At 38.5% G+C, this 26,748-nt stretch overlaps 1 protein-coding gene across 1 annotated transcript in view; it reads right to left on the bottom strand.

The window, feature by feature from the left end:
• Positions 1-26,748, bottom strand: part of bmp2k (BMP2 inducible kinase) — a 45,008-nt gene that overhangs the window by 4,788 nt on the left and 13,472 nt on the right. The window contains 15 exon segments of the mRNA XM_036598389.1: positions 3,012-3,072; positions 3,074-3,120; positions 3,929-4,083; positions 4,210-4,349; positions 6,198-6,326; positions 8,497-8,684; positions 8,855-9,003; positions 9,981-10,060; positions 10,194-10,297; positions 10,878-11,010; positions 13,158-13,239; positions 14,844-14,965; positions 16,907-17,049; positions 18,127-18,232; positions 19,924-20,042. Of these exon segments, the coding sequence (XP_036454282.1) occupies positions 3,012-3,072; positions 3,074-3,120; positions 3,929-4,083; positions 4,210-4,349; positions 6,198-6,326; positions 8,497-8,684; positions 8,855-9,003; positions 9,981-10,060; positions 10,194-10,297; positions 10,878-11,010; positions 13,158-13,239; positions 14,844-14,965; positions 16,907-17,049; positions 18,127-18,232; positions 19,924-20,042 (1,758 nt within the window).

Here is a 26,748-nt window from a genome sequence, read left to right as displayed (position 1 = left end):
ACAGCCATGCTTATTTAAGAACACCTTGCTTATGTGGTATAAATATTGCACCTGAAGGCACTGGAACCTCAGTAACCCGGGGGGGGGAAACAACCAAATAAAATGAGTAGCAATTATACCTCAATTACATGCTTCTATAACAAAATCAACAAAAATATATATTGCTTTTGAATACAATTTTTATTTATCATTATCAGTTTATGAAGAAACATTCAGTTACACATTATGATACATGAGCATTTACATTTCTGTCTCAAGAGAACAGAACGTTATGAACAACTTATTCAACTAACGGTTATGTATAAATACATGAAAAGGTGGTTACTGAAGAATGATGGAGCTACCGATTTATACTGAAATACGTTAGTCTCTATTTAGCCTATGAGGCATCACGGCACATTAAACCTAACATTGTAGAGTTGGTGGTTTGAAGTGATGCTCTACCATCATACAATGATTGTTGCGCTAGGTTTTAGGACCCTAGTTAGTTATAGCCACTCTGCACCAGAAACCGATCCGAATCACTTAGTCATGGTGTCAAGACTGAGACCTAGCTATGCTAAACAACTGCAGAACAATTGTTGGTTGAAAATGGCCAGCCAATCTGAAAATACTCAAAATCAGACTTAATGACTACAGCTGAGTGGCTACAATTAACCAAGATGACAACAGTAGAACATTGAATATATTAGAATAATGAAGATAGCAACAGCTTTAAGATGAGGGCTGAATGAAAGAAATTAATGAACAAAAATGCAGCTTTCTGTGACTGTACCCTCAAGACCCTTTACAAAGGAACTCTAAACTAAAACTCCAGTCCATATGGCAACGTACCCTTTTTGTTCTTATGTGCATGCACATTTGTAATGTAGAATATGGCTCAGTCATGATTTTTTTTACTCTGCTTTAGATTCAGAAATATTTCTATAAATACCCCACTCAACCAAGATGTCTCTGAGAATGGCTGTCTTTATCTAAAACAAAATGATTGCAATTAAAAGTTAGAATTTACATAAATAATAATAATAATAATAATATAATAATAAGTACAAAGGATGTTCTGATTTTGGTCAGAACTCAAGTGGTGATGAGATGAATGAGTAAAAAGATTAGGAATCCAGCATGTGGACTAAAGAAACATTATGGGTCAACTTACCTTTGGCAAAAAAAACTTAGTAAACAAGTTATGTTGAGCACCCATGTAAACTCTTTCTAGTACAAACAATAGATGGTCTGTTATCCTCACACAGCTTGAAGTCAAAAATGGGTTTGCAGTAAAGAAACCCCAGTATCTTTAAACTCAAGATGAGGCTCAATCTGTGCACAGAAAACTAGCCCTGCATATATGTTCATTGATGAGACATATGTGCTTAAGGTTCAACTATTTGCTGCTTAGATGAACTAAATGGCAGCAAAGAAATGTAGCATAAAAGTGATATGTTTTTTGAACAAATGAAGGTCCATGCATTCTCAGACACAGCCTGGTTCTATGGCATAAACTAACAAGTGAACAAGAAAAAGTAAATGTGCACTAACATAGGCTACATAGCAAAGCATCACATTTCAAGAGGTGGGGGGGGGAGCCCACAGGAAAATGAGGACCATGCACATTTAGTTCCTTTTGCAGATCCAACAGTGCTCCGATTATGTGTCTAAACTCACCCTCACTTAATGAACCTGCCAACGTCCCAAAATTGGCAACTTAAAGTATCTTCACAGTTTAAAAAAAAAAAGAAGAAGAAAAAAAAAAGAGTGGAAAAGGCTCAATGAGGGAACCAAAGCCAATTTTAACACTGGATAGAAACTTGTGATTAACTCCATGAGAAATTGGCATGTTTTTAAGACGAGTAAACACAGTGGCAATGAAGATCTCTGGAAGTGTTTCATTAAGCAAGATCCATGAGTGTGTACCTGAGAAATCCTGGCTTTAGCCACAATTATTAGCATGAACTATCAAAAAGAAAAAAATGCTAATTGAGACAAAAATATGTAGCTTCTAGTAAAAGTGAAAATCAGTCTGCTCAAGAATCAGGACTATTCTTTCATGCCAGACTGATGCTATTTACGATATAAATGTCAAAAAGAATAAGGATGTTTTATTAGTATCTCTTTCACATTAATGAAGCGTAAGAATTTTGGTTGATTGTTTTCTTTTATGTAAAATGACTTTTCTTACTTGGCTGAAACATTTATAGTTTCCCTCCTTTTTCAATTTTCTGGCTTTAAAATTACATTAACTCAACTGAAAGCCAAAGTACTTAACTAGTGCTTCAAAAGAGAATATCTCTACTTAATTTTTGAAAAATGTCTGCAGCCACTTTCATTACTTCTCTTAATGGATAAAGGCTTACAAATGATGTTTTCTTCCTACTACATTAAAGTGCAAAAGCCTCCAACCAAGGTTAAAAAGGCAAACTAGAATATAAAGCATAGAGGCATGACAAAGCCCTATCTTTATATGGGATTACTGCATATGGGCTTCAGTATACCAAAAGAGCATGTATAGCCAGTCAACTCTAAGGTTCTTTTAGGCAAAAATAAAAAACAAAACAAAAGAAAGAGGAAACCGCAATACTACAAACCTTAGTGGCATGCGTATGCCTCATAATTCAATATATTCCAAAAAAAATTCTGTAGAGTATTATACATATTTTTGCAGTCTGTGGAGGCTATTCTTATTGCTATGTAGCATTTTACTATAAGCCTGATCTAATGTGTATCCTGCTCTAAATATATATCACATATGCATCTTCCTTAAATAATTCATACCGTCAGTATACTTATGCTTAACACAGATTTCTAACTGCGTACTTATGAGACTTCCAATAGTGGCACACTCCCGGATCCAGAAGTGACTGTTGGTGTCAAAGTGGCACATCCAGAGGATGGAAGGTGCACAGGTTGAAATTGAGGGGGAGACAGCACATGAGCATGAGGGGACAGTAACAGGGAACTCAGTGGACAGGGTCTTTTCGTTGTGGGTTGGGGAGTAGCCTGCTGCTAGAACTTGCCTGCACTGGCCACAAAGGGCACAGAGCCGAAGGGATCCTCAGGGAGCAGAGGGTGCTGCCGTTTCCGCACCACTGGCCTCCACACTGACCGCTCTCTCCACTGGTTTCTCTGAGGGAGAAGAGAGAGAGGTGTTACTCTGACAATGCTGTGAGGCACAGATGCCCTCTGCTGGAGAGGGAGAGAAACAGTTCTTTCATAGCACTGCATTAAATCCATTTTTTAACCTTGGTTGGAAGCTTTTGCACTTTAAAGATGTGTGAAGGTAAATGTATGACTCGAATGAATGTATCACTGACTCAATCAAGTAAATTATAAAAACTGGAGAAACACTTGAGCACAAATGTGTGCCAAACTGGGATTTTTCACAATTTTCCCCTTATTATTACTATACTACTACTACTGCTACTACTACTGCTACTACTACTAATAATAATAATCACAAATGTAGTGAATCAACCCATGTTTGTTCGGCATCCAAAGTTTGCTTTGTTAGTTTTGCACTACAGGTTCAAAGCTAATGTAGCTAACAAGTAATGGAAGCTTATACCACAGCAGTCAGCATTGTGCAAACTGATAAAAATTAATGGATTATGTAAAATATCTGTTTCAAGATAACATTTAGTCTATAACAGTACATCATACAGTGTCAGACCCACATAAAACACTTAAGCAAGTCTATGTGAAATCACTTGAGGTCACCAGAGCTCACTAGAGATCACTTGAGGCAAGTATGTGATGTAGGCATTCAATTAGCACGATGCAGGGTATATGCTTCCATTGCTTTCTAGCTACAATAGCTTCAGAACTCCAGTGCAAAACTAAAGAGGCAACCATGTATTGTGTAAGTCTGTTTTTTAACCATACCAGAGACCAGATATGGAGAGCAGTAAGACAAAAAGAAGCTTGCAACACTTGCTTGCTCGCAGGAGGTCAAACTCTCTGTCTAGTAACTCCTCTTCGGTGAGTTTGGAGAAGTTGTCCTCTCCAAAAGGGTTCCAGCGAGACATGTCAGGAGGGTTACTGACAGGCTGAAGAGTGGGGCTAATCACCTCTGAACTAGGCACGGCTGTTCTGTGATCAACAATGGCGGAAACAGACACAAGCTTAAATACCTTGTTCATTACTTTTACTTTTCTTACATTCAGGCATCTCTGTGTTTGGTAACAATGATGGCGCTAAGTCAATGCAGGTGACTACCTGGTGTTGGTGAATGGAGGATCCATAGGGGAGGCTCCTGCAGAATTATATGAGCTTAGAGAGCCCTGGAACTCCAGTGGAGCAATGTAGGGAGCACACTGCTGCTGCTGGGCAGCAAAGGCTTGCTGGTACTGGTGCATCTGCAGAACAAAAGCATAGTGACTTGGGTGACTATGGACATAATAGACTGGAATGACAACAAGATGTCTGTGGGATTTCGGTCACCTGCTGAGGACATCTCTCTCTCTCTTACACACACACAGTTTGTTTTTATACGATGTCAGGACTTATGTTTAAATATATGTTCCCTTATACAGTAGTGTGAAAGTTCTTAGTCACCATTATATACCTGGTTTGGCTAACTAATCCCTCAGCAAATTATATCAGGTGTGCTAATGGTGAGTTTGAACAAATCTAGGTGATGGCTAGGGGCACTAAAAAGAAATCTGAAATCAAATTTTGTTCTTCAAAATAGCTCACAAGATATCACCTACATTTATTAAAAATAAAATTATTGTTGCATTTTTTACTGTATTTGTTTACCTAAATTTATTCCAATATTATGTGAGGTTTTACTAGAAAAACTACACTTACTGCTGAGATAAATGGTTTTTAACAATTTGCTTAAGACTTTTGCAGAGTGCTGTATGTTATTATGTAATTATTATTAGTATGTAATAATACTTTTCTAAGCCAACCCTAACCTCTACCTCTGTAACCAAACCGCAACGCTTTTGCTTTCAGTTTAAAAAATGAAACACAGAACTTTTGTGCTAATGACCTTTACAAAGTCAGGGGCATTTTTGGTTTGGACATTGTAGGTGTTTTTTTCCCCTGGTTTTCTGATAATGTCAGGACATTCTGAAACTGTATAATCACGCACATGCACACACACACACACACACACACAAGGACTGTCACAAAGCCTTTCTTCAGAGGAAAGACTACTGAAAGAGATTTTTAAAAGAAAGCAGCAAATAGAAATCCTCGTTCTTTTGAAAATGCACCAAAGGCTATACATATGTATAATATAAACCTAAAATAAAGAACATATTCCTCAAATTGAAAAAAAATCTTGCAACCTTTGACTTTTATACAAAGACTCTCATATGAATGCACTTTCTCTAGAGGAAGGAAAAAAAAAAAAAATACACCAGACTCTTTTCAACCCAGCGTGACCATTAAGGACAGAGAGACAGTGGGAGTGTGACACAAAGCCCCTCGCATTTCCCTACAGTGTAATTGCTTCATATGTTACGATTTAACACAGAGAATTGGTCGATTTCACCCCCCATTCAATCCCCTGTTGGCTTCACATGGAGCAGATTGCATCTGAAATTAAACAGATGGTAACCATTCGGTGGAAAATGAGCTAAAAATTGCACCGCCTTAACATTATGTATTTAGAAGAAGTCGGTTATCGGCACTTCCATGTTTAGCGTAAATACATTTCGGAGAAATTACGGACGGATGCGACCGACTGGCATCGACTTGGACTTGGAAACCGTTTGGCACGAAGAGCCTTTGCAGAGTGTGCAAGTGGCCAAATTAGTATTGGAGGCAGAGTGGCGCAATCCAATTGGACTTTTCTTAACTGAGTTGTACAACTCCCCACATATTGGTGACTCGACCCAAGGCATGCTGCTTTTATTCTGGCCCAGACAGTGCCCAAAAACATAGGTCTTTAAATTGAATTTATCTGCAACAAAACTTGGGTTTGAGAGAGATACTATATAAAGATGATGTTTTAAAGATGAGGCAGTATGAAGCAGACGACTTACGTTTCACTACTATTTCATTTTGTTACAATTAAGATCGCAGCTAGAGGAATATTGTTGTTTCTGTATACTTCGACAACATGTATTTGTTTACCACAACGCGACTGGTAAATGTTCCCTTTAAGAGAGTGAATGAAAGGCCAGGCGGCTGGCACCGGAGCACTGCCTTTCACGGCCGACTGGGCCCACTGCTGTTGTCTGAGTGCTCACCAGGGCTGCGTAGTGCGGCTGCTGCTGCTGGTGCGGGTGATACATGGACTGCTGCATCAGCATCTGTTGGTGGAGCATATGCTGCTGCTGCTGCTGCTGCATCTGGAGGCTCTGCTGCATGGCCTGATACTGAGAACGTAAGAGAAGAAGGGCGAGAAAGTATGAGAAAGAGAGAGAGACAGAATGAATAGATAAGTAGCTGATAAACAGCTCTGAAGGAATATATGCACTTAAATACAAAATTACTTGCAAGTGCATTTACTTACATAAATATTTGATAATAGAATTAAGTCATTCATTTCCATATACAGTAGGTTAAAGTGTGCACACAGATATACTACCGTTCAAAAGTTTGGAATCACTTTTTTCAATAATATAAAACAATTTTGTTGTTGATACATTATAAAATGATTCCATTCTGACACTAGTTCTCTACAACTTGATTGAGAATGGAGATATAATAAAATTAACATCCTGAGTGACTCGTATTTGAAACAAGATGATCAAATAACTTACCAAGATAACATACCAAGAGATTACGATAAATAATTACAGTATATCATTTATTAACTTCTTGGTGTTCTCAAAAAAAAGAAAAAATTGAAGCAAACTGCTTAATAGACTTTATGATGCATATTACTAAATAAAGTAGCAAACATTAATTAATATAACAAGTGATTTCAAATTTTTGCGTGATAGTGTATACAGTTTGCACAGTACAGTACATACAGTAAAATGTTATGTATTGGAAAGAAATAAAACATGTTAAATGTTCCGTAACCTTTGCACAGGTCACATTTTATGTTTCCTTCTCTTCCAACATGTTAAATCCAGCAGTAAGCAGAAATTGTGCGCTAAACTGTGCAGTTATGTGTTCACTGTCGAGGTTGTGTACTTATTTTCATTTAGAAAATCGATAAAATATAAAAAAAATTGGCGGTGTGCCCAAACTTAGGCATAAGACTGTTTATTTGCATGGGGTGATGCACTTTGGCATCAATTAAAAGCAACAAACACTAGCAAGACAAGGTAGTGCTCTGCATTTCAGACTGAACTCCAATCTAAAGCAGGAAAAAAATACTGGACAACTTATGATAAGGAAAGCATAAGTGGGAGTGTAAAGGCTCGTGAAGCTGAACACATTTCACAGCCGCAAACAGACGAGAAAAGAGAAAGCTGTTTTGGAGCAGTCATGAGACAGCTGTGTTAGGCCATCTGACCCATTAACAGAGTAAGACACTATTAACCAGCTGACCACCTGCTGTGTGCCCTAACACATTCTGTCCATCCTCCCCTCTAACACACAGCGCCATCTGTCTGTGTTTAGCTGAAATGACTAAACAAGAACCCTGCCTGGTATAATAATCACATAAATTGCTTTAGATATTTTAATAGAGATCACAGGGTCAGTTTGCAACAGCACATTTATGATTATATTAACAGTGGTCTGAACCTGAAAATCTGTTTATATGATCTTTAAAAGAGCAACAAATATGCACACTGTTTGGACCGTTTATACAACGCTGACTGAGTCAATTTTAACATTGAAATCAAGATCGAGTACCAAAAGTTGATGTTCATGAGGGGGACAAATGCAAGAAAGTGACCTAAAAATGCAAAATGGCTTGCAAACCTTCATCTGCTGTCAGGAGGAGTTGGAGTATGGTATTTTGCACAGTTTATCTATGACTGGTCATAGATTTAAAACAATAACTGCAAGCAAAACCATTAACACTTAAATCAGGCTTAATTGTAACACAAAAAGCAGGCGAATGCAAATAAAATACTGTTTCTTGTTCGAGTTTTCCCGTTCCATCTTAAATCAGGCGTTACAGTAGTAACTGCTGCACCATTTAAGGTGGAACAGGAAATCAGAACAGGAAGCCAATGCTTTCCTTTTGTTTTCTAGAGCAGAAGGATATCTGGAGGACAAGGTCCAAACAGAAAATCACACCATGTGTTGGACGTGATCCTTGCTGTATGAATAGAAGTGATTTTTCAACTGAATTAAGACTCCAAAAATTGGTGCATCATAAAATACAACAGAGTAATTTTCCAAAAAATGGTGAATTAGATGACACAAGTTAATAGCTTCATCATCTAACCAAAGTCGATTAAAAAAAAAACTCAGCATCTAATTTTGTTTGTTATAAGGCCTCAATCTGTGAAAACTATATTTGAGAGAATAGAACTTGAGAGAATCAACCAGTTACAATAAACAGACATTAAACTCCAAAAATCTGTGATATCCAATGTGTGCAAACTAAAAAAAAATAAAAAAAACAATAATGGTCATTACCTGCATGTACTGTAGTTGTTGTGCATTGACTTGCTGCTGGTGGTGCATGTTATGTTGTTGTTGATGTGGCTGCTGTTGTTGATGGAGTTGCTGCAGTCTTAGGTCTCCAGGCTGCAGCTGCTGTAAAACTCTGTTCTGCTGATTGCTGCTCTGCATCTGCACAGCTGCCTGCTGTCCGTTCCCTTGGGCTGATGAAAACACAAACACACATGCATGTACACACAGCCTGACCCACATCAACATTCACCATGCGCTTAAGCTAATAATAGATGGAAAATGTTAAACTAGTATAGTACAGACCAAGTATAGAATAGGAAAGGCAGAAAGAAATATGTATAAATGAGCAACAGACCCTTACATTTCTGACCATTGCTAACTGTTCCAGAGGGGACGGTCATTTTCACAGGAGTTACTGAGTTAGGCAGTGGAAGGACATTGCTGTTGGCAGCTTTTGGTCTTTGTCTTGGAGCAATGGATGTTTCCGTGGGGCCCACAGACTCCGTTATTCTGCAGCAAGTAATGTCAACACAGTCACTGATAAATACAAGCCTGGAATACTACATGTATCTACAGCATCATTTGTCTTTTATTTTACCACTGAAAGGGTGAAAATTTTCAAGTGCATCCACTTGTGTAAATTGTTCTGTTGTTCACACATGATAAAAATAGCACTGAATAGTTCTGATATTCTGAATAGTGCTATGGAAAAAACAAGTACAAGTTATTCATGTAGTTGTTCATTCTTTTCAAGAGTTTTGCTTTCACTTATTCAAAGAAAGCTGTAGGGATATTTTTCACACCTCCAAAGCTCAGTCTTAGAACTCTGTGCTTTCTGCTTCTCACAATCCAAGTAATCCAGTCCATTGTTCACTGGCAGCTTCTTTGAATGATCTGCAATTTTTTGTCTATTTCAATTTTTCAATGACCACTTATTCTCAGCTAGACATTATTTCAGACCCATAGTGTTGAGTTTTCTTCTCACAGTGTAAAGATGGACAGAAACTCCTGTGAGTTTTTTTTTTGATCTGAACCAAGAGTGGAGCTTGATGCCATCTCTCAAAGATGAAAGCTTTACTGTTTATTTGATGATGACAGTTTTAGTGGTCTACCAGGTCTTGCACAGTTGTTACTCCCACTTTCTCTATATCTTTTAATGTTTTTTTTTTACCTCCAGTTTTGGAAAATTCCTTATTTTAATTTGACCTTCCCTAATCCATCTCCTCAGAAATATCTTATGAAGAACGAATAACTTGTACTTAACAACCGCTGTGGCTTGAAATTCAAAAAATGAAGAGTAGCAAAAGTCGACTCAGCAGTATATGAAAAGTAGAAAAATTATTGATCTAAACCTTTTTTTGTTCCAATAAAGTATTAAGTTAAAATAGACCCTGTTTAAAAAGGTTAAAAACGAAGGAAGTCGAGGCATTTACTTAAATTTAAAAGCTAATTAAAAAGATGACCAATTTCACTTTCCGCACAAATACCTGGCTTTTGTCAGGCTCTTTTTAGCAGCGATGTCACTGGCTGTTAGCGGCTCTGGCAGCGAGGTGGGGATGGGAGAGTTCTGCCATCAGAAACAGAAAGCCAAACACTCACTATACAAATACTGCTTTAAAATGATCTTCACTGCATCCAACTAGTTAAACAGCACTGCTCCAACATGCTCTCATTACCGTACAAGCTTTGGAAAGACTTACAAATAGATTTGGCACTGGACACTCCTTTCCAGCTAATCTGAAGGCAAAGTAAGAGACTTGATAGATGTCTGGTCTTTTCTCTTGATCTGGCTCCAACATGTATCCTACGATAACAAAAAACAAACTACAGAGTGAACAAAAGAAATGAGTCAAGATGTAAGAGCTGTGCTGGGAGGACTGATATTAGGCTACTCAAACAAAGACCCATTCCTAGAAACAAACATGTGTAAAGGTCTTGGTGATATAGCAGAAATTTCATAGGTTCTGTGGTGAAGCTTTGCACTTTCTCCCCCCATAGTAACATGAAACAGGACGGATTTTGCTGTTAGCCAAATCATAATCATGCTTCCTCTCTGATGGGTGATATATACTGGATCATCACCTTTTCATTTGATCATAATTTAACTGGGAAAAAGTCCACAGCTGTGGAAATTTACAAATGAGAAGATGTGAATGAAAGGATTTATGAATGAATGAGAACATAGTAAACAAACATAAGACATGTAGTGTTCAACAACTACCACAAGGTGGCGGTAATGCTTAAGTAATTATCAACAGGAAAGAAACACCATCCCCTCTGTCCCGTGATAATTTCCATTTGCGAGCTTAATGCTGAATTGATTCTTTTTTAGACCAGATCTCACTCATCTCTTCCAGTGAAAAGGCATGACCGATGCCACTTACTGATTAAGCAGTGCATTTTGGAGGAAAACTTTGAACTGTCTGGAACGCTGAAGATTCCATCACATATGGCAACTTGACTCTCCCCAAACGGGAGCGTGAAGAAACACAGCTTGTACAACAAGCATCCAAGTGCCTGAGAGAGAAAGAGAGAAATACAAGCTCATTCATATTTTCACAAGAAAAAACAACAACAAAAAACACAAGGGCACTTTTTGAGGAAAATCAAACGATTCAGGTTAAACATGCACATGTTGGATGCGCTTGTTTTGTAGAATTCTTTCTATTTTTAGGGGAAGTCAAAAGCTGACAGGAAACACTGTCATACGTTTCCTCTTCTTATCTGTGCCTGCTCTGACATGATGTCCATGAAGCCGTGGCAGCAAAAATGCATCACATGGGGCGTCTGAGCTCAGAAAAGCCTTCCGTCTTTCTAAGGGGTTTATACTCATATTTTGCTTTTTGTAGGTGTTTGTTTAGCAAGACAAGGGAAGTAAACTGAACCCAGTCTCTCTCTCTCTCCCTCTCTCTCTCTCTCTCCCTCACAGCATGAGTGAGCTGAAGAGGAAGTTTTCTACTGCGAGGAGCTCTCTCCTTTCTTTAGAACAGAGCCAAGCAGGAAACTACACTGAGTTTCTTTACTTCTCTCCTTTTTCTTCTCTGGATCTTGACATGCACTCCAAAAGACTGTAGTACTGCTTTGAGAAATGAGAGAAATACAAGTCAATTACATTTTAATTGCCTAAAAAAATAAAACACTATTATGAAGGATCTACCCAACAGGAGAAAACTTTGAAAGAAACACTAACTTTGTAAAAATAAATGTGATTTTTTTATTTTGCAAACAATAATGGACAGAAATAGTGTATAACTGATTGTTCATTAATCTTGTTTCTACAGAGTTTTATTGCAGTTCTAATCAGATTCACCCAATTCCTGTTCAGATGCTGCTGAAGGCTGAATGAACTGAATCTGATTACTTAAAAACTCCACACAGTTTGAGGAAAGAATGTGATGATTTAAGGATGTAGTCTGTATGATTCCTATTGGCTGGAGTATAAGAATCCTTTACATATTAGCTCCAATTAGCAAGAATTTCTTAGCTGATTGACTACAAAGGGCAAGGCTGTCCAATCGTAGCCACAAAGGGCCGGTGCGGGTGCAGGTATTCATTCCAAACAAGCTGGAGCACACACTCGTTAAATCTCAGTCTCAAACTGTCTTCAAACAAGGAAAGGTAAAAATTATGTAAATTCTTGCATTAAATACATTTGCTACTCATGCTAACAAAAACCGGTACAGGTTTTGCTAACAATAATACGATAATATGTGGAGAAACAGTAGAGTCCACAAGAACAATACGCACACTTGGTGACTCTAAAGAACACAAGTCTTAGTTGATACATATTACATTAAACACACAGTAACACTCAAACTTTCATCATGATGCAACAATTATTAAATTAATAAAATGTTCTTACTATAATTGTATAAAAAAAACTAAAATTTTATTAATCATACAATCATTTGAAAAAAAAAAAAAAAACAATTATTAAACAGCTGTTCCTGTTCAGATGAGGGCTAAATGAACTGAATCTGGTGTGTTAAACTCTCAATGTAAGAAAAGGAAAAATAAGCCTCCTTCCATACTTTTTGGCCTGTAGTGCATGTTAATGTTCTCTGGAACAGAAAACACTTGATTTTCTAAAGTACCTTTCCCAGCATTAATAAACTACATGAATTAGACCTTGCTTGGTAGTCTGAAAGTGACAACGCACAGCCCGTTTGGTTCAATTTTGAAGCACAGCAGAATGGAAAAGTACCTACTTCCTATCCATCTTGCCACTTAATCATGCCGTTAAAATCATGCTGCCTCACATCAGCCAAGTCAGCCAACGACACTTCCACAAATGACCACAAAAAGCATTAAGAAACTAAATAAAGGAAGAGACTTGGGCCCTTAATAGGACTGACATTAGACTTCATTTCCTTTAATGCACTTTGATACATAAACAAAGGAAGAAGCCAACCAGGGATTCCCTCCCCCTTGAGACCTTATTTTTTGTGAAGGAAACCGGTTTGGCTTTTTGGGTTTGCGTCACCTGCCTGGCCACACAAGATCTCCAGCATAACTGTGCATCAAAGAGAACCTCTCACACACACACACACACACACACACACACACACACACACACACAAACAGAGAGAGAGAGAGAAAGAGAGATATGGGGGTGGGAGGGGAGCAGTGTGCAGGAGTGAAAGCATGTGTCTGTGTGCACTTACCCAGATATCAGCCTTGGTAGTGATGGCTTTCCCTTGGTACAAGTTAATCATCTCTGGGGCTCGATATGACAGAGTTGTGTACCTACACGCAGAGGTAACTGAAGTTCAAAAGTGTTTGCTGCATTACATGAGATTACATAAGCCAGGTCACAGCTTCGATTTGTCACACAACCAAAAAAATAAATAAAATAAAATAAAAATCACATTTACACAATTTTCCCCTTACTTTAAACACAGCCAATCAGTCAAGGCATGTTTGGTATTCTAGGTATGACACTGTTATCTCCAGTATGACAGTGTCAGAAACCTCTTAAACAAGCCTACTTGAGACAGCCGGTGTGGCTGCAGGTTTTCATTCCAAACAAGCTGGAGCACACCTCATTTCACTTGTTATATCAGTTGGTCTCACTCTTCAAACCACTGATCAGGTGTGCTCCTGCTTTGTTGGAAAAAAACCTGCAGCAACACCACCCTTTGCGGATAAGACTGGAGACCCCTGGTGTTTGCGGAAAGATTGTGTAAATCACTGCTTTACACCCGTCTGCTACTCACGCTAACAAAAAGTACCAGTTTGGCTTACAGTAAATAACACAATGTGGAGAGACAGCAGAGGCTACAAGAACAATACGCAAGTCATTACTTAGCTGACACATATTACATTACATATTACACACGGTAACACAAACTTTCATCATGATTCTAATTCAACTCAACAAGACTGATATAGACTGACATTTATACATCAACTCCTCTAACCTTATCATTCAAATTTGTCTCGAGTTATCAGTAACTGCCTACTACGAGACTTACATACAAGTTAGTGTATATAAAAAGTCTACACACCCATACCGAAATTTCAGATTTTTGTGATGTAAAGCCAGAAATCAAGACAAATCATTACAGACAGTTTGTGATCTTTAATGTAACATGTAACAATATAGCAGTTAGTCTTTGCGAAGTCTTTATACCTTTATATCTTTCTTGTGAAAAAATTCAAGCTCCTTTAAATCACCTGTGCCAAGTGATCCCCTGTGCACTGACTGATTTGGTAATTTCACAGGTTTTCTATGAGACTGAGGTTTGGGCTCTGACCAGGTCATTTTGAGATGTTGATTTATAATTTAAAGCCATTCCATGACTTCAGTGTGGGGTTTGGATTATCATGGTATAAGGTGAAATTCCTCTATGTAAACAGCTTTCTGAGGCCAGGAGGTTTTGTGCCAATATACCCTGAACATTTGGAGCTAGTCATTATCCATTATCTGTCTTGACTACAGCTACAGCTGATGGGGTTTATTACTTACACTTAACTGTAAAAATACTTTCATTTGTCTATGCTGCCCATCTTTGGACACGATTTTGAAAGAGTTTTGTCAACTCTAAGCACAGCCACAGCTGCTGTTATAAAAGAGTGTGTAACTATGGTATGTAGGTTTTTTTATTTTCAATGTTTTTCCTCAATTCTGAGGAATTTTGTTGGTGGCAATATCCCATTAACACGTGTAACACGATTTAACTTAATTTCTTAATGTCTGGCTTTACAGCACAAAAACAGAAACTGCAATTTCAATAGGAGCATACAGACTTTTTATATCCACAGGATGTAGTTAGGAAACTGAGGATCTGGAATGTCAGCCATTTAATGGACCCTTGGAATTTAAGGGGTTACTGGAGCACTGGTCTTACTTCTTAATCTCGTCCTCCACAGCAGTCACACCATCTTTAAGAGGGTGCAACACTTTGTGAGTGGCACTTCCAAAGTCACAAAGGACATAGTTCCCTTGATCATTCAAGAGGATGTTTTCCACCTGCAAAACATATAGTGTAAATCAAATACAGTAAATTTGTAAAACATAATTCCTAGTCCAACGCTGTTTAAACTGGAAAAGGGCTAATAGATTTTCTTCTGTCAAATTCTTTGAAGGAATACTTCACTCAAAAAGCAAATGTGGCTAGCTATGAATGAAAGGTGGTGGGAATCAGTTAGCATGATCCTTTTGGCTGTTACTAGTTTTCACCTATTTGCAATGTCAACATTTTCACAGGGAGTATTCCTTTAAGGAGTCCTGAGAACTGCCATTGTTCATTACTTCTCATTGGCGGGCGAGAGAGGAAGATTCAGGTGATTGGCACCGTTGGCAAGTTCCCACAGGTTCCTGCCAAAAGGCGTTCGTGCTCCTTTCAGGCAGCATCACCCGTCAAACTGTGCCTGAACAACCCGGTCCGTGCCAGGATTTGTCTAATGTTTGTCCCTAATAATGTTAGCAGGGAGGATAATTGGGTCAGGGAATTGATGCCTGGTGTCACCGTTAGCAGACCTGGTCAGGACAAAGTGTATTCATTTCTCTGTTTCTGTCACTTCTTCCTTCTTCTCTTTGTTTACATATAATTACACACTGGAGCAGGGCGAGATGCAGAGCTTAAAGACTCAAAATAGACAAAAGACAGAGAAAGGGAGGACAAACAGAGACACTGAATGAATTGACTTTGCTCTTATGCCAGAGCTGTGACTCCTAACTTTCTTGTATCTGCAGCCTCTGCGTCTTACACCAGCACAAGAGCAAAAACGGGCGAGTTTTTGCTTGTATCTTCAACTTCAGCAGTATTCCTGCTTTTAATCATGCACATGGTTTTATACAGAATGTATAACTGCTTATGGTGCAACCATAATTACTCATGAGCTAAACTGGGGGTGGGGTAATGTTAGAATTAATTACACAGTTATAAGAATATTCAATAAAGTATGCGCTCATTTCTTGAACAAAATAAAATCTACTTTTGAGTTAATAGTTTTGACTTATTCACAATATGTACATCAAATATATACATCTTGGGTCAGGGATGCCCAATCCTGGTTCTGGAGATGTTCCACCCTGGAGAGTTCAGATCCAACACGCCAGACTCTAACTTTAAGATGTGTCTGAAGGTCTTCAGTACATCTTTCATCAAGAGTCTCTGTGGCACAATGACAGCAGGAAGCTGATCTGTGAAGCTCATGTTTTGTGTTGTTAAAGTTTTTTTTGACTGGTTGAGCTGTAGCTGAATGTCCTCTCAAGCCAGAGATATGCTGTCTGGCTTTAGAAATCTTGTTCTTTAGTGACTCACACTGTACGTTTGTATAGATCATCGTGTATGGACAAAACCCAACATTTATATACTCGCACTGTACAAAAATGCTCAGTCTACACGAGAAACACAACCCCTACAGAGCTTTCTATCTATGAACAATTTCAAATAAAGCCATTTCATTCACAATAGCACACTGTGCACCAAGTACTGAGTAAATACGCTCAGAAACTGATCTACAGCAGCACTACTAACTACTGAAACAGGCAGTGATGAACAGGGTCTGACAATACAGCCTATTTTACAAAGACTTTTTAAAAGTCAATACATTATAGTATATATACATTAAAGTTTATACCTTGCTGTTCTATTCAGACAGAGTACCATCAGCATATACGGACTTTGGTAGCAATTGTCAACTTTTTTTGCTTCCATTTTGCTGGCCTACATGTCTCCAGCTGTACTGGGGAAGTGGTGGAGATTGTGTTTGTGAGTGTTTAAAAATGGCCTAAACTCGCACAGTGTATTGCTGGTGGGAATATACCAAGGCGGCATGTTTAAAGCGACCTTTGTGTCCGACTGGCACGTCGTCAGAAAACACTTCTTTGTGTGAGCAGACCCTCACTCACTGCCTCACTCAAAATCTTTACATAGACAAATATTATGAACGCTTATTATGTTACCTTCAGGTCTCTGTGGATGACTGGGGTTTTACACTGGTGCAGTCTGGCCACAGCTTCGCAGGTGTCACAGAAGATGGTGAGAACCTCAGCCTCAGTGAAGCCGACATGCAGGCGCTGGTTCATCTGCTTCACTACCTGGCCCGCTGCAAGAGACAGAGAATCTGACCCATCTTGTATTGTAAGAATAAAATGCAAAAGTTTGCAAAAGACTATACATGAGGGCCAACCTTAACATAAAAACACTGTAATTCATGATTATCATTTAACAATCCGCACAGCATCTGATTTGTCAGGCTCATGTGTGACGTCAAACTGCTCATTATGACTGTCAAAACTGACAATTTAAAAGTTTATTCTGGCTTTGGGGATGAGAAGAAAACAAAACCCTCCACTCTGTCATAGTATCTTTTAAAATGTCTCCTGACCAAACTATATCCACAATATAAACCCAAGTCCTAAATATCCACAGGCATCTTACTGTCATATGTAAAAGTCTAAGCACCCCTGGTCAAATTACATATTTAGACTATTTTTGAAGTTAAATTAACACATCCTCTAAAGGGAACAAACTTAAATAGGCCATTTTTCTGTTAATTTTAGGGCACAAATTCTATTTATTTATATATTGGGGGAAAAAAATATTAACGTAAAATATGCCATAACTTCGGCATGGGCCAAATTTTATGAATTATTTTTACCAATACAATAAAATTCAGCAAATAAACAGTAACTGTGCATTAAAATATGCAGGAGTGTGTTCTCTGTAGAGAATGTGTTGATATATTTTCATTTAAAAAAAAAACAAAACATAATTTGGCCAGAGTGCCCAAACTTTTGCATACAACTCGATGTGAAAATAGAGTAAAGATGCACAGAAGAACTGCTTGATAACTGGTCAAAAACCAGTGTGTCATTGTTTCAGCTTCAGGATTCTACAGAAATGGCTAAGAAATAAAAGTCACTGAGTTTCTTAATTTTGGAAAGAGTTAAGACAAAATGAGGACCCTTGTTTATTCACTAATGTTGTCCGCAGTGCTAAAAACTGATGCATTTAATAGGAAGAATCTTCTCTCCATTAGAGATCATTCATAAAACATTTTTATGATCATTCATAAAGCATTCACCTGTTGTGGAGGCGTATGTGAATATGTTTTATGAATGATCAGTAATGCAGAGGAGGACAGAAGGTGCTGTCTGGAGCGCAGCAGAGTCTTCCTGACCTTTACAGTACTCCATTAGGATGAGAACCTCCCACACACTGTCTCCTACTGCATTGATGGTGGAGTCCAGGTAGCTCACTATGTTCTTATGGCCTGACAGCTCTTTCTGTGGGGACAAACAGAGCAACAGATTTAGCAACAGCACCAGTAGAGGAAGAAGTTTTTTCATCAAAACCTGATGAAAGCTAACATCTGGCCAAAACTCATTATTCCACAACTGTTAAATAAACACTAGCTTCACTGCATTTCATCACTGTCATAGTAAAACCTCAAAACACATTTTATTTTGTTACAGCATTTGAAAACACCATCTGTCCTTTATATGGTGAGAACATTTTGAACCAAAATTGCTTAGAATAAAGTTTTGTTACTTATTTTATATTACGTATATTAACCATATTTATGAGGTTTTTATTACTGTAGGAATGATTTACTCTAGAAGACAACTGCATTCGCAAGCTTCACAAGAAACTGTTTCCCCTAATCATGAGTCAATACAGTAAGGTCTTTTGTACGGTTTAAAGACTATGAAAGTGTGAATAAAGACATTACACGTTTCAACAGGTTTCTCGCCACTGGATCTTGCATCTAGAGCTCTGACTAGAAATATGAGTAGGAAGTGCCTTCAGTTTCAGAGAAAATGAACTTACAGAGCCACAACTTTGTCATTGTAACGCGTATGTTGCAATGCGTACCTTTTAAGAAGTAGATAATCCATGATCAACTATGAGTGTCATTATGGAAGAGTGGGAGCGTTTAGTAACCACAGCAACTCAGCCACAAAGTGACAGACCACGTAAAGTTACAGAGTGGGGTCGCCGAGTGCTGAGGTGCATAGTGCATGAAAGTCACCAACGCTCACCAACGCTCTGCTGACTCAATAACTGCAGAGTTCAAACCACCTCCAGCATTAACATCAGCACAAAAACCGGGCTGGGCGCTTCATGGCATGAGTTTCCATGGCCGATCAGCTGCATCTAAGCCTTACATCACCAAGCACAATGCCAAGAGTCAGATGGAGTGGCATAAAGCACACCGCCACTGGACTCTGGAGCACTGAAAACGTATTCTGTGGAGTGGCTAATCACGCTTCTCTATCTGGCAGTCTGATGGACAAGTCTGTAAAAGCCAGGACAACGTTACCTGCCTGACTGCGTTGTGGCAACTGTAAAGTTTGGTGGAGGAGGGATAATGCTATGGGGTTGTTTTTCAGGGATTAGCCTAGGCCCCTTAGTTCCAGTGAAGGGAAATCTTAATGCTTCAGCACAACAAGACATTTTGGACAATTGTATGCTTCCAACTTTGTGAGAACAGTTTGGAAAAGGCCCTTTGTTGTTCCAGCATGACTGAGCCCCAGTGCACAGAGCCAGGTCCATAAAGGCATGGTTGGTTGACTTTGGTATGGAAGAACTTGACTGGCCCTCACAGAGCCCTGACCTCAACCCCACTGAATACCTATGGGATGAACTAGAATGGATATTGTGAGCCAGGCCCTCTCGTCCAACATTAGTGTCCGACCTCACAAACGCTCTTCTGGATGAATGGGCAAAAATTCCCACACATTCCAAAATCTTGTAAAAAGCACTTCCAGAAGAGTGGAAGCTGTTATAGCTGCAAAGGAGGGACCAACTCCATATTATTGCCTATGGATTTAGAAAGGGATGCCAAAAAAGCTCCTGTACATGTGACATGTTGGTGTCCCAATACTTTTGTCCATATAGTGTATGTGGTGTTACTGAGATAGCACAGGGAGATGTGCAGTTTTACTGTCTGAGGTGTGGTAATCACCTAGCTTACCATGATCATAATCTCCCGCTTGAAGATGTTCAGGTCGGGGACGTTGTTCACATACATTCTCTTCAGAGCACATCGAACTCCACTGTGGGTGTGGGCCAGGAACACCATTGAAAACCCCCCTAAAAATACATAAACACACAGGCACGAAGGAGCATAAACAAACATGCATAAAGGAAATCGAATCAAATCATATCTAGCCAAAGTACACATCATCATCACTATCATCATAAGGCATATTAATTCAATTAATTGATTAATTTAATGAAAGATTACAGATTACAGAAATCATTAGTCACTGCAATAATTACTGTTACATGCTGGCTCTGAACATTTCATGGACCAACAAAAATTTTAAAAAACTTTTTTTAGGTTATATTAACAGATGTTAAGAACATTTTCCCTTTCTTCCATAAAGTTACTATTTCTGTGTTACTTCAGTGACATGACAGTAAAACATTTGTTGAAAGTACAAGGCCTCTAGCTGTTGCCCAGACTGTCCTGACTAAAGCATTTGATGTACTGAGCTCTGTAAAATCAGCCCATCGAAGTTAAACACGGTGTCTATGCCAAGGACAGATAGTTTCTGCATGCACACATTAAGCCTCACCCCGTTAGCCATGCTCGAGTTTCATTACTTGCTACATATACAGTAAAAGACCTCCAATGGACCATGTTGGGTTGACTCAAGGCCATCACAGAGCTGATTCTGAACCCATTACACCACAGTCTACTTCTTAAACCCTGCTCATGCTTTTTGGTTAATTTTGACTGCTTATTTGTCTAAAAAGAACTCTACCTTTTGTTTCCACTTGTTTCTAACAACAGTGGTAGATGCATTATGTTAGAGAGGGCTCCCTAACAAGTTTGGATTAGGGTTACTCTGTCTTTCAAAAAGCACACAGTTCACTCATGCTTTAACAGAGCCGGAAAACAGATTGCTAACTTTATGGCTCCATGAGGCATGGTAGGCCCCTGATAAAGAAAATTTGTATACAGCTGTAGTTCCCCTAATACCTTTGAGGACTCAGACAGCAGATGTGAGAGACTGTTTAAGGCTTGATTATTGGGTCCTTTGTACTTAGTTTTCATAAACTTTATTCTCAAAGGGTGGAAGCAGTAGCTTTACTCAGAAATATAACTAGATATTGCCTTTCACAAAGTTGGGGAAACCTAGCTTTTAAAAATGTTTCAAATAAAAATGAGAACGTTTTTGGTTTGCAATAATAAGACATTATATGAAGCTGTACAGGTTTTACCATTTTCACTGCCAAAACTGCAATAGAAGGAACAACTGAAAAGTACCTCAGGAGCAATGCCAGACCTTTTAGACCTTTTATCCCCTGTTCGTGACGTCTACACTTGTCAGCATTTTATGCTTTCAGGTGTTTCAAATGATGTCTGGGCCAAAAGTTTTTCACTGTGTGCTTTTAATAACAATTTGTAACAGAAAAAGAAAGACACCCTCATGACCTTGAAGCAGAGTGATGCAAAATCTACCCAAAAGTATTCTGTACTTAATTAAAAAGCAACACTGAAAATCCAGCATTACTCAGAAAACTGCAAAACAAGGCACACTGTGCCTAAACACTGTCCCTGACAGCCAGTGTTTAGAGGTTGTATGGCCCGTTTTCGCACTTTGGGAGAAATTATTTAAAATGTCAGGTGTTGAACCAGAATTTCTTGTTCTCAACTGAAATGTGAAGCGTTCACACTTGGAGGTTAGTGAAGTAGTTACTGAAGGCCTGAAAGCAGGGAGCCATGAACTGGCAAACAGTGCCAAAGGAAGCCTTGCCTCGACAGGACCTGGCCCATCCAATGGAGGATGAATGAACCCTGGCAGCATCTGAGCGACCAGCCAGTTCTCATTAACGCCACGCTGAGTCATGGAGCGGACCGCGGTGAGAGAGCAAAAGCCCAGTACAAAGCAGGGCCCCACAATGGAGCGCTTGTTGTCCAACAAACTCATGCTCGCTTAGCCGACCTGAATAGGGAACGTATTTGGATCGAGACCCAGAAGGAGAGACCTGGGAGAAGAGAGCCAAGCACAATGCAGTTTTTCTGTGGGGTCAGAGCCCATCTGCAAATCATGGGATCATGGGTTGATTTGTAGGAGACTACCATCACAAAGATTTAAGTACAGAGGCACATTATTAAAGGGTGCAGCAGAGGACTTCAGATTTATGAACTAAATTGTAGTACTTTATTGTCTAGTGAAAAAAATGGAATTTGATTCATTGTGAATCATATTTCTGAGTGTTGTAGAGAACCAGAACATGCTTTGCTGTTCACTGGGAATATTAGCATTTTAGCGTATAGTGGGTAAAACTGAAATGCCATGCTTACAGACTTGAACAACCAAAAAAAGTGAGTGTTACGAAAGTAGACAATATTTAAATGTGAATTTAATGGCCAACATGAACGCTCAGCTTCAGAGCACTGCTTTGCATATAACAAGGCCTGACTAAACTACGCTAGTGCTGCTGGAGCCATTTGTGCACCAGAGTTTGGCACTGCTTTAGCATGCTAAAAAACATTTAACAAAAGCTTTTCTAAAGCTGTACCGCCTTTGTTTTTTGCCAAACTTCGGCCCTGGGTATTTAATTACCATGTCCTCCTTACTGTAACAGAGGGCCAAGCAGAGCATGAGCCAAAAAGTGCTGCACGTTTCTATCATTACCCCTGCTCATGGGAGATACTTATCGCTGCATGCTACAGTGAGCAGCTAATCAACTCACTGAGAGGGTGCAGAAACACACATACATACACACACACACACACACACACACACACACACACAGACACACACACAGACACACACACAGACACAGTCTTAGGCTCCTCAACACTGCTAAACCCAAGACCTGTTTTGTAGGAGAAGGGTTCTGTCTCACAAAGCATAGAAAGTATGTCAGGGTTCACCATTGAGCAAGCAAAGGAGCACTCTCTTACAGCTGCATGTTGATGACTCATACTGAGCGCACTGCCGAGAAGCAGCCAGGGCCTCGCTTACATATTTCATTCTGAAATTGCAAGGCCAATGTTACATACAGCATCAACCACAATGTAATCTTGGGGCTTCCAGGCTTAATTATCAATCATTTGTAAATCAGTCTTCATTGCGCCTGAAGGGCCAATGGAAGTTTGCTCACTTGTTTAAATTATAAGAGTTTGTTGTCGTGTGTAAAAATATAAAGAAGGTTTCAAAAATATTTGTCTTTTATTATATATATATATATATAATAAATAATAATAATTTTATTTATATAGCACTACAGACAGGTGATAAAACATGGTTATAGAAAAGATCATTAGTACTTAATTAGAATCAGAAGAAACTGAAGAAGATTAAATTACAAGATAAACACCACAAGACATTCAGTTTTAGTTAAATGCTAATTTAAAGAGATACGTTTTTAGGTGCTTCTTAAAAGTGAGCACTGAGCTTGACTGTCTAATAAAAGGTGGAATTGAGTTCCACAGTTTAGAAGCATAATAACTGAAAGAGGCCTCTCCATGTTTTCTCTATTTTACAGAGGGTATCTGTAGAAGGCCACTATTTGCAGATCTTAGATTGCGTGCCGGAACATAAACAGACAGACACTCTGTGATGTAAGCAGGTGCTAGGTTGTTTTGTATACATATAAAGAGTAACCAGTAAGAGTTAAGACAGTAAACTGTGTTTTTGCCAGCACATGGGTAGGTGTGGAATAAGCCTACAGTATGTACTGTCAAACAAGTGCATACAGTACTCCTCAAGATAATGTTCAATTTGGGCAGTGAAAATTAACCTCCCTCTGCTAAGCACAGAAACAATTTACCTGTTATTTTTCATTAAATCCATTCACATCTCACGGCCCACATTTAAAAAAAAATAAAATAAAAAATCAGAACTAAGCAATAAAAACTGGGTCCTCTTTGAAAGGGCATCTTCCTTTAACAATAAATAAATAAATAAATAAAACTTTACAACCATGTTTCCAAAAAAGTTAGAACGTAGTACAAAACAAAAATGCAATGATGTGCATTAGTGTACATGGCATGGGTGACATGTGAAGGCACCATTAATGCTGAATGATATATATATATATATATATATATATATATATATATAGAGGTTTTGTAAACATGCTGCAAGATGATGTCATTTTAAGGGAATGCCTTGGTTGTTTAAGCAAGACAATGTCAAACCACATTCTGCATGCATTACAACAGCATGCCTCTAAAGTAAAAGAGTTTGGGTGCTAAACTGGCCTGCCTGCAGTCCAGACCTGTCACCCACCTAGAATATTTGGTGCATTTCACTTTTAAAACTACAGCAGTTGATCTCCTCAGTTCCTAAACGCTTACAGAGTGTTGTTAAAAGATGAGGTGCTGAAACACAGTGGTAAACATGCCCCTGTCCCAACTTTTTTGAAGTGTGTTGCTGGCATCAAATTCAAAAAGGGCATTTTTCTTTTTAAAAAATAATTCCAAATGTCGGTTCAACATTTGATGTGTTGTCTTTCAACTATTTTCAATTAAATACAGGTTTTACATGATTCGCATATCATTGCACTATTTCGATTTCGATTTTGCACAGCATCCCAACTTTTTTGGGGTTGTACAAAGCATGTGTGAAAGAGATTTTTTCCAGGACAATAAGATCACCGTCTCTAGGAATACACAGGAAACCTGACAATGACCGTAAAACCAATTTACTGAAAGAGGGAGGAAGAAAGTGTGACTCAGAATCACATGAGGTACATAGTAAAAGTTGAGTATATCAAATAAAAAAGCAGTAAGCTTTTATCCTGTTGCTGGCAATGAGACCGAAGTGAAGCTAAATTGTGCTAAAAGCAAACATTGACAGACTGGCCTTGTTTCAGATCATTCCAAAGCTTACTAAGGTGAAAGGTCAGAAGCTGCTATGTTGTGATGTTTTTGACACAATTAGAAAAGTAACAATGTGACAGACTATTCAGTATCAACAGTACAATCATATATGACAGAGCCCCTGTCTACTCACTTTTAATGATTTTCCCCCAGCTATTATCTTTGTGATGTTTTTACAATGAATGGACAGAGAAAGAATGCTGTTGGTCTTTTCTTTTGAGAGTTTTTTTAAAACATTTTCGAAATTACTTTTCCTGTAATTTTCTTTTTTTTATTTTGTGTTTGGTAGGACAAAATTTTGCGTAGGTGACATCAGATCTGCAAGTACAAATCAGAGTTAGCAATATGTATGTGTCAACTACTCGTGTTCCTCTGCCTCACATAAAGTGACTGCTCTCCTGCTGCAGAGTCCCAGCCAAACCGCCCAGCAAGTAAGTTAATCTTCTCTAAATTTAACAGCACTAGTTATAAAAGTTTATACCATTGTGTGTAGCACTGCTGTTTGCAGCACCTACTTTTAACAATTAACTTCATTTACAAGAGTGTGATAGTTAGCAGTGCACCTTAACTGTTGGAATAAAATGATACATTAGCTTAGTATTAAGTTAGCTACCCACACCGTTTGGTGGTGTTGCAGGTTGTTCACATTGCCTGGGAGAAGCCACTGTCAATCATTTTGTGTTCTGACACACCCACACACTTAAGTGCCGGCAGCAACTTGGAATGTCTGCAGCATTTAACTTAATTATAACACTGGTAAACCTTTTTTTCCATGGCATATCTTCACTTTTAAAACAAACATTTTAATATTTAAAACGATGTTGAGGCTTTGAGCATACAAAATGTTAAAAGAAGTGTTCAAAGCCTGCCCTTTGTCACAGGCAGTGTGACTTAAATACTACACTTAAAGTAATTATTGAAAAATTGAGACTTAAGACAAGTGTTGGGTGATGTATTGTCTATACAGTAATACTGACTACTTCACCGATTTTTACTTTTAGTGGTACTGAGGGATAATGATCATTATATTTACGATAAAGTTGTACACTATAAAAAAGCAGAGTCCCTGCTGATTTTGGCATAGGGATGTAAATGACTAACTCATTAGCTGACAAATGACAAAAACAATTGTTCAACCATTGTTATCAGTTTACATTTACAGCATTTAGCAGATGCTCTTATCCAGAGCGACTTAAAAAGTGCTTTTGTCTATCCAGAGAAAGTATCTTTGCTAGTTACCAATAGGTTAGAGAGAAAGCCAGTCCTGAGCTCAGATACTGCTAGAATCAGAAAGTCATTATTGACACCTAGAGAAAAAGGGACAAAGTTAAACACAGAGCAGTGCAATACAATACAGTACATAAGTGCAGTACAATACATTACAATCAATACTTAATTCAGTGCTCATTTAAGTGCTGTATAAAAAAAAAAACTTTAAAAAAAAAACAAAAAAACACTTTTCCAGAGTACAATAGCACAACTACAGCGATGTACCACATCGGAAGCAAACATCCACAAGCGATAAGGCAGACATCCATATTTTCTGAGAGAAAGTGTGATGCCTGGTGGGGTGAGGAAATTACAAATGGGTGTATGAAATCATAGATAAGAACATCGCGGACAGTGGCAGCTTTTGAGAGTTACTGAGCTGGTCATGGAATTATGCTCATTATAACTTGAAGTGGAAGTAAGTGGTAAATATAACTTCAGAATATTGAACTTTCACTAGCTCAAAATGGTATATTCCAATGTCAGCCCCTCAGTTTAAACAAAACCAGGATCTTTTGTAGAGTATGTTTAACATGGGTTGAGGCCATTTACTTTATAAACATGCTTATGCTTGGCCTCACCCATCAGTACTATGTTCCACAGTCCATAAGGAACACTTTAATATCTTGTACATTAATTCAGAATTCAGTTGATGTGCCACCATGATACTGTGACATTTGGAAA

The sequence above is a fragment of the Colossoma macropomum genome, unplaced genomic scaffold (genome assembly GCF_904425465.1).
Source record: "Colossoma macropomum unplaced genomic scaffold, Colossoma_macropomum, whole genome shotgun sequence".
Classification (NCBI taxonomy): domain Eukaryota; kingdom Metazoa; phylum Chordata; class Actinopteri; order Characiformes; family Serrasalmidae; genus Colossoma; species Colossoma macropomum.
The sequence above is the reverse complement of the archived record's forward strand: the minus strand, read 5'-3'. Positions and strand labels throughout refer to the sequence as shown.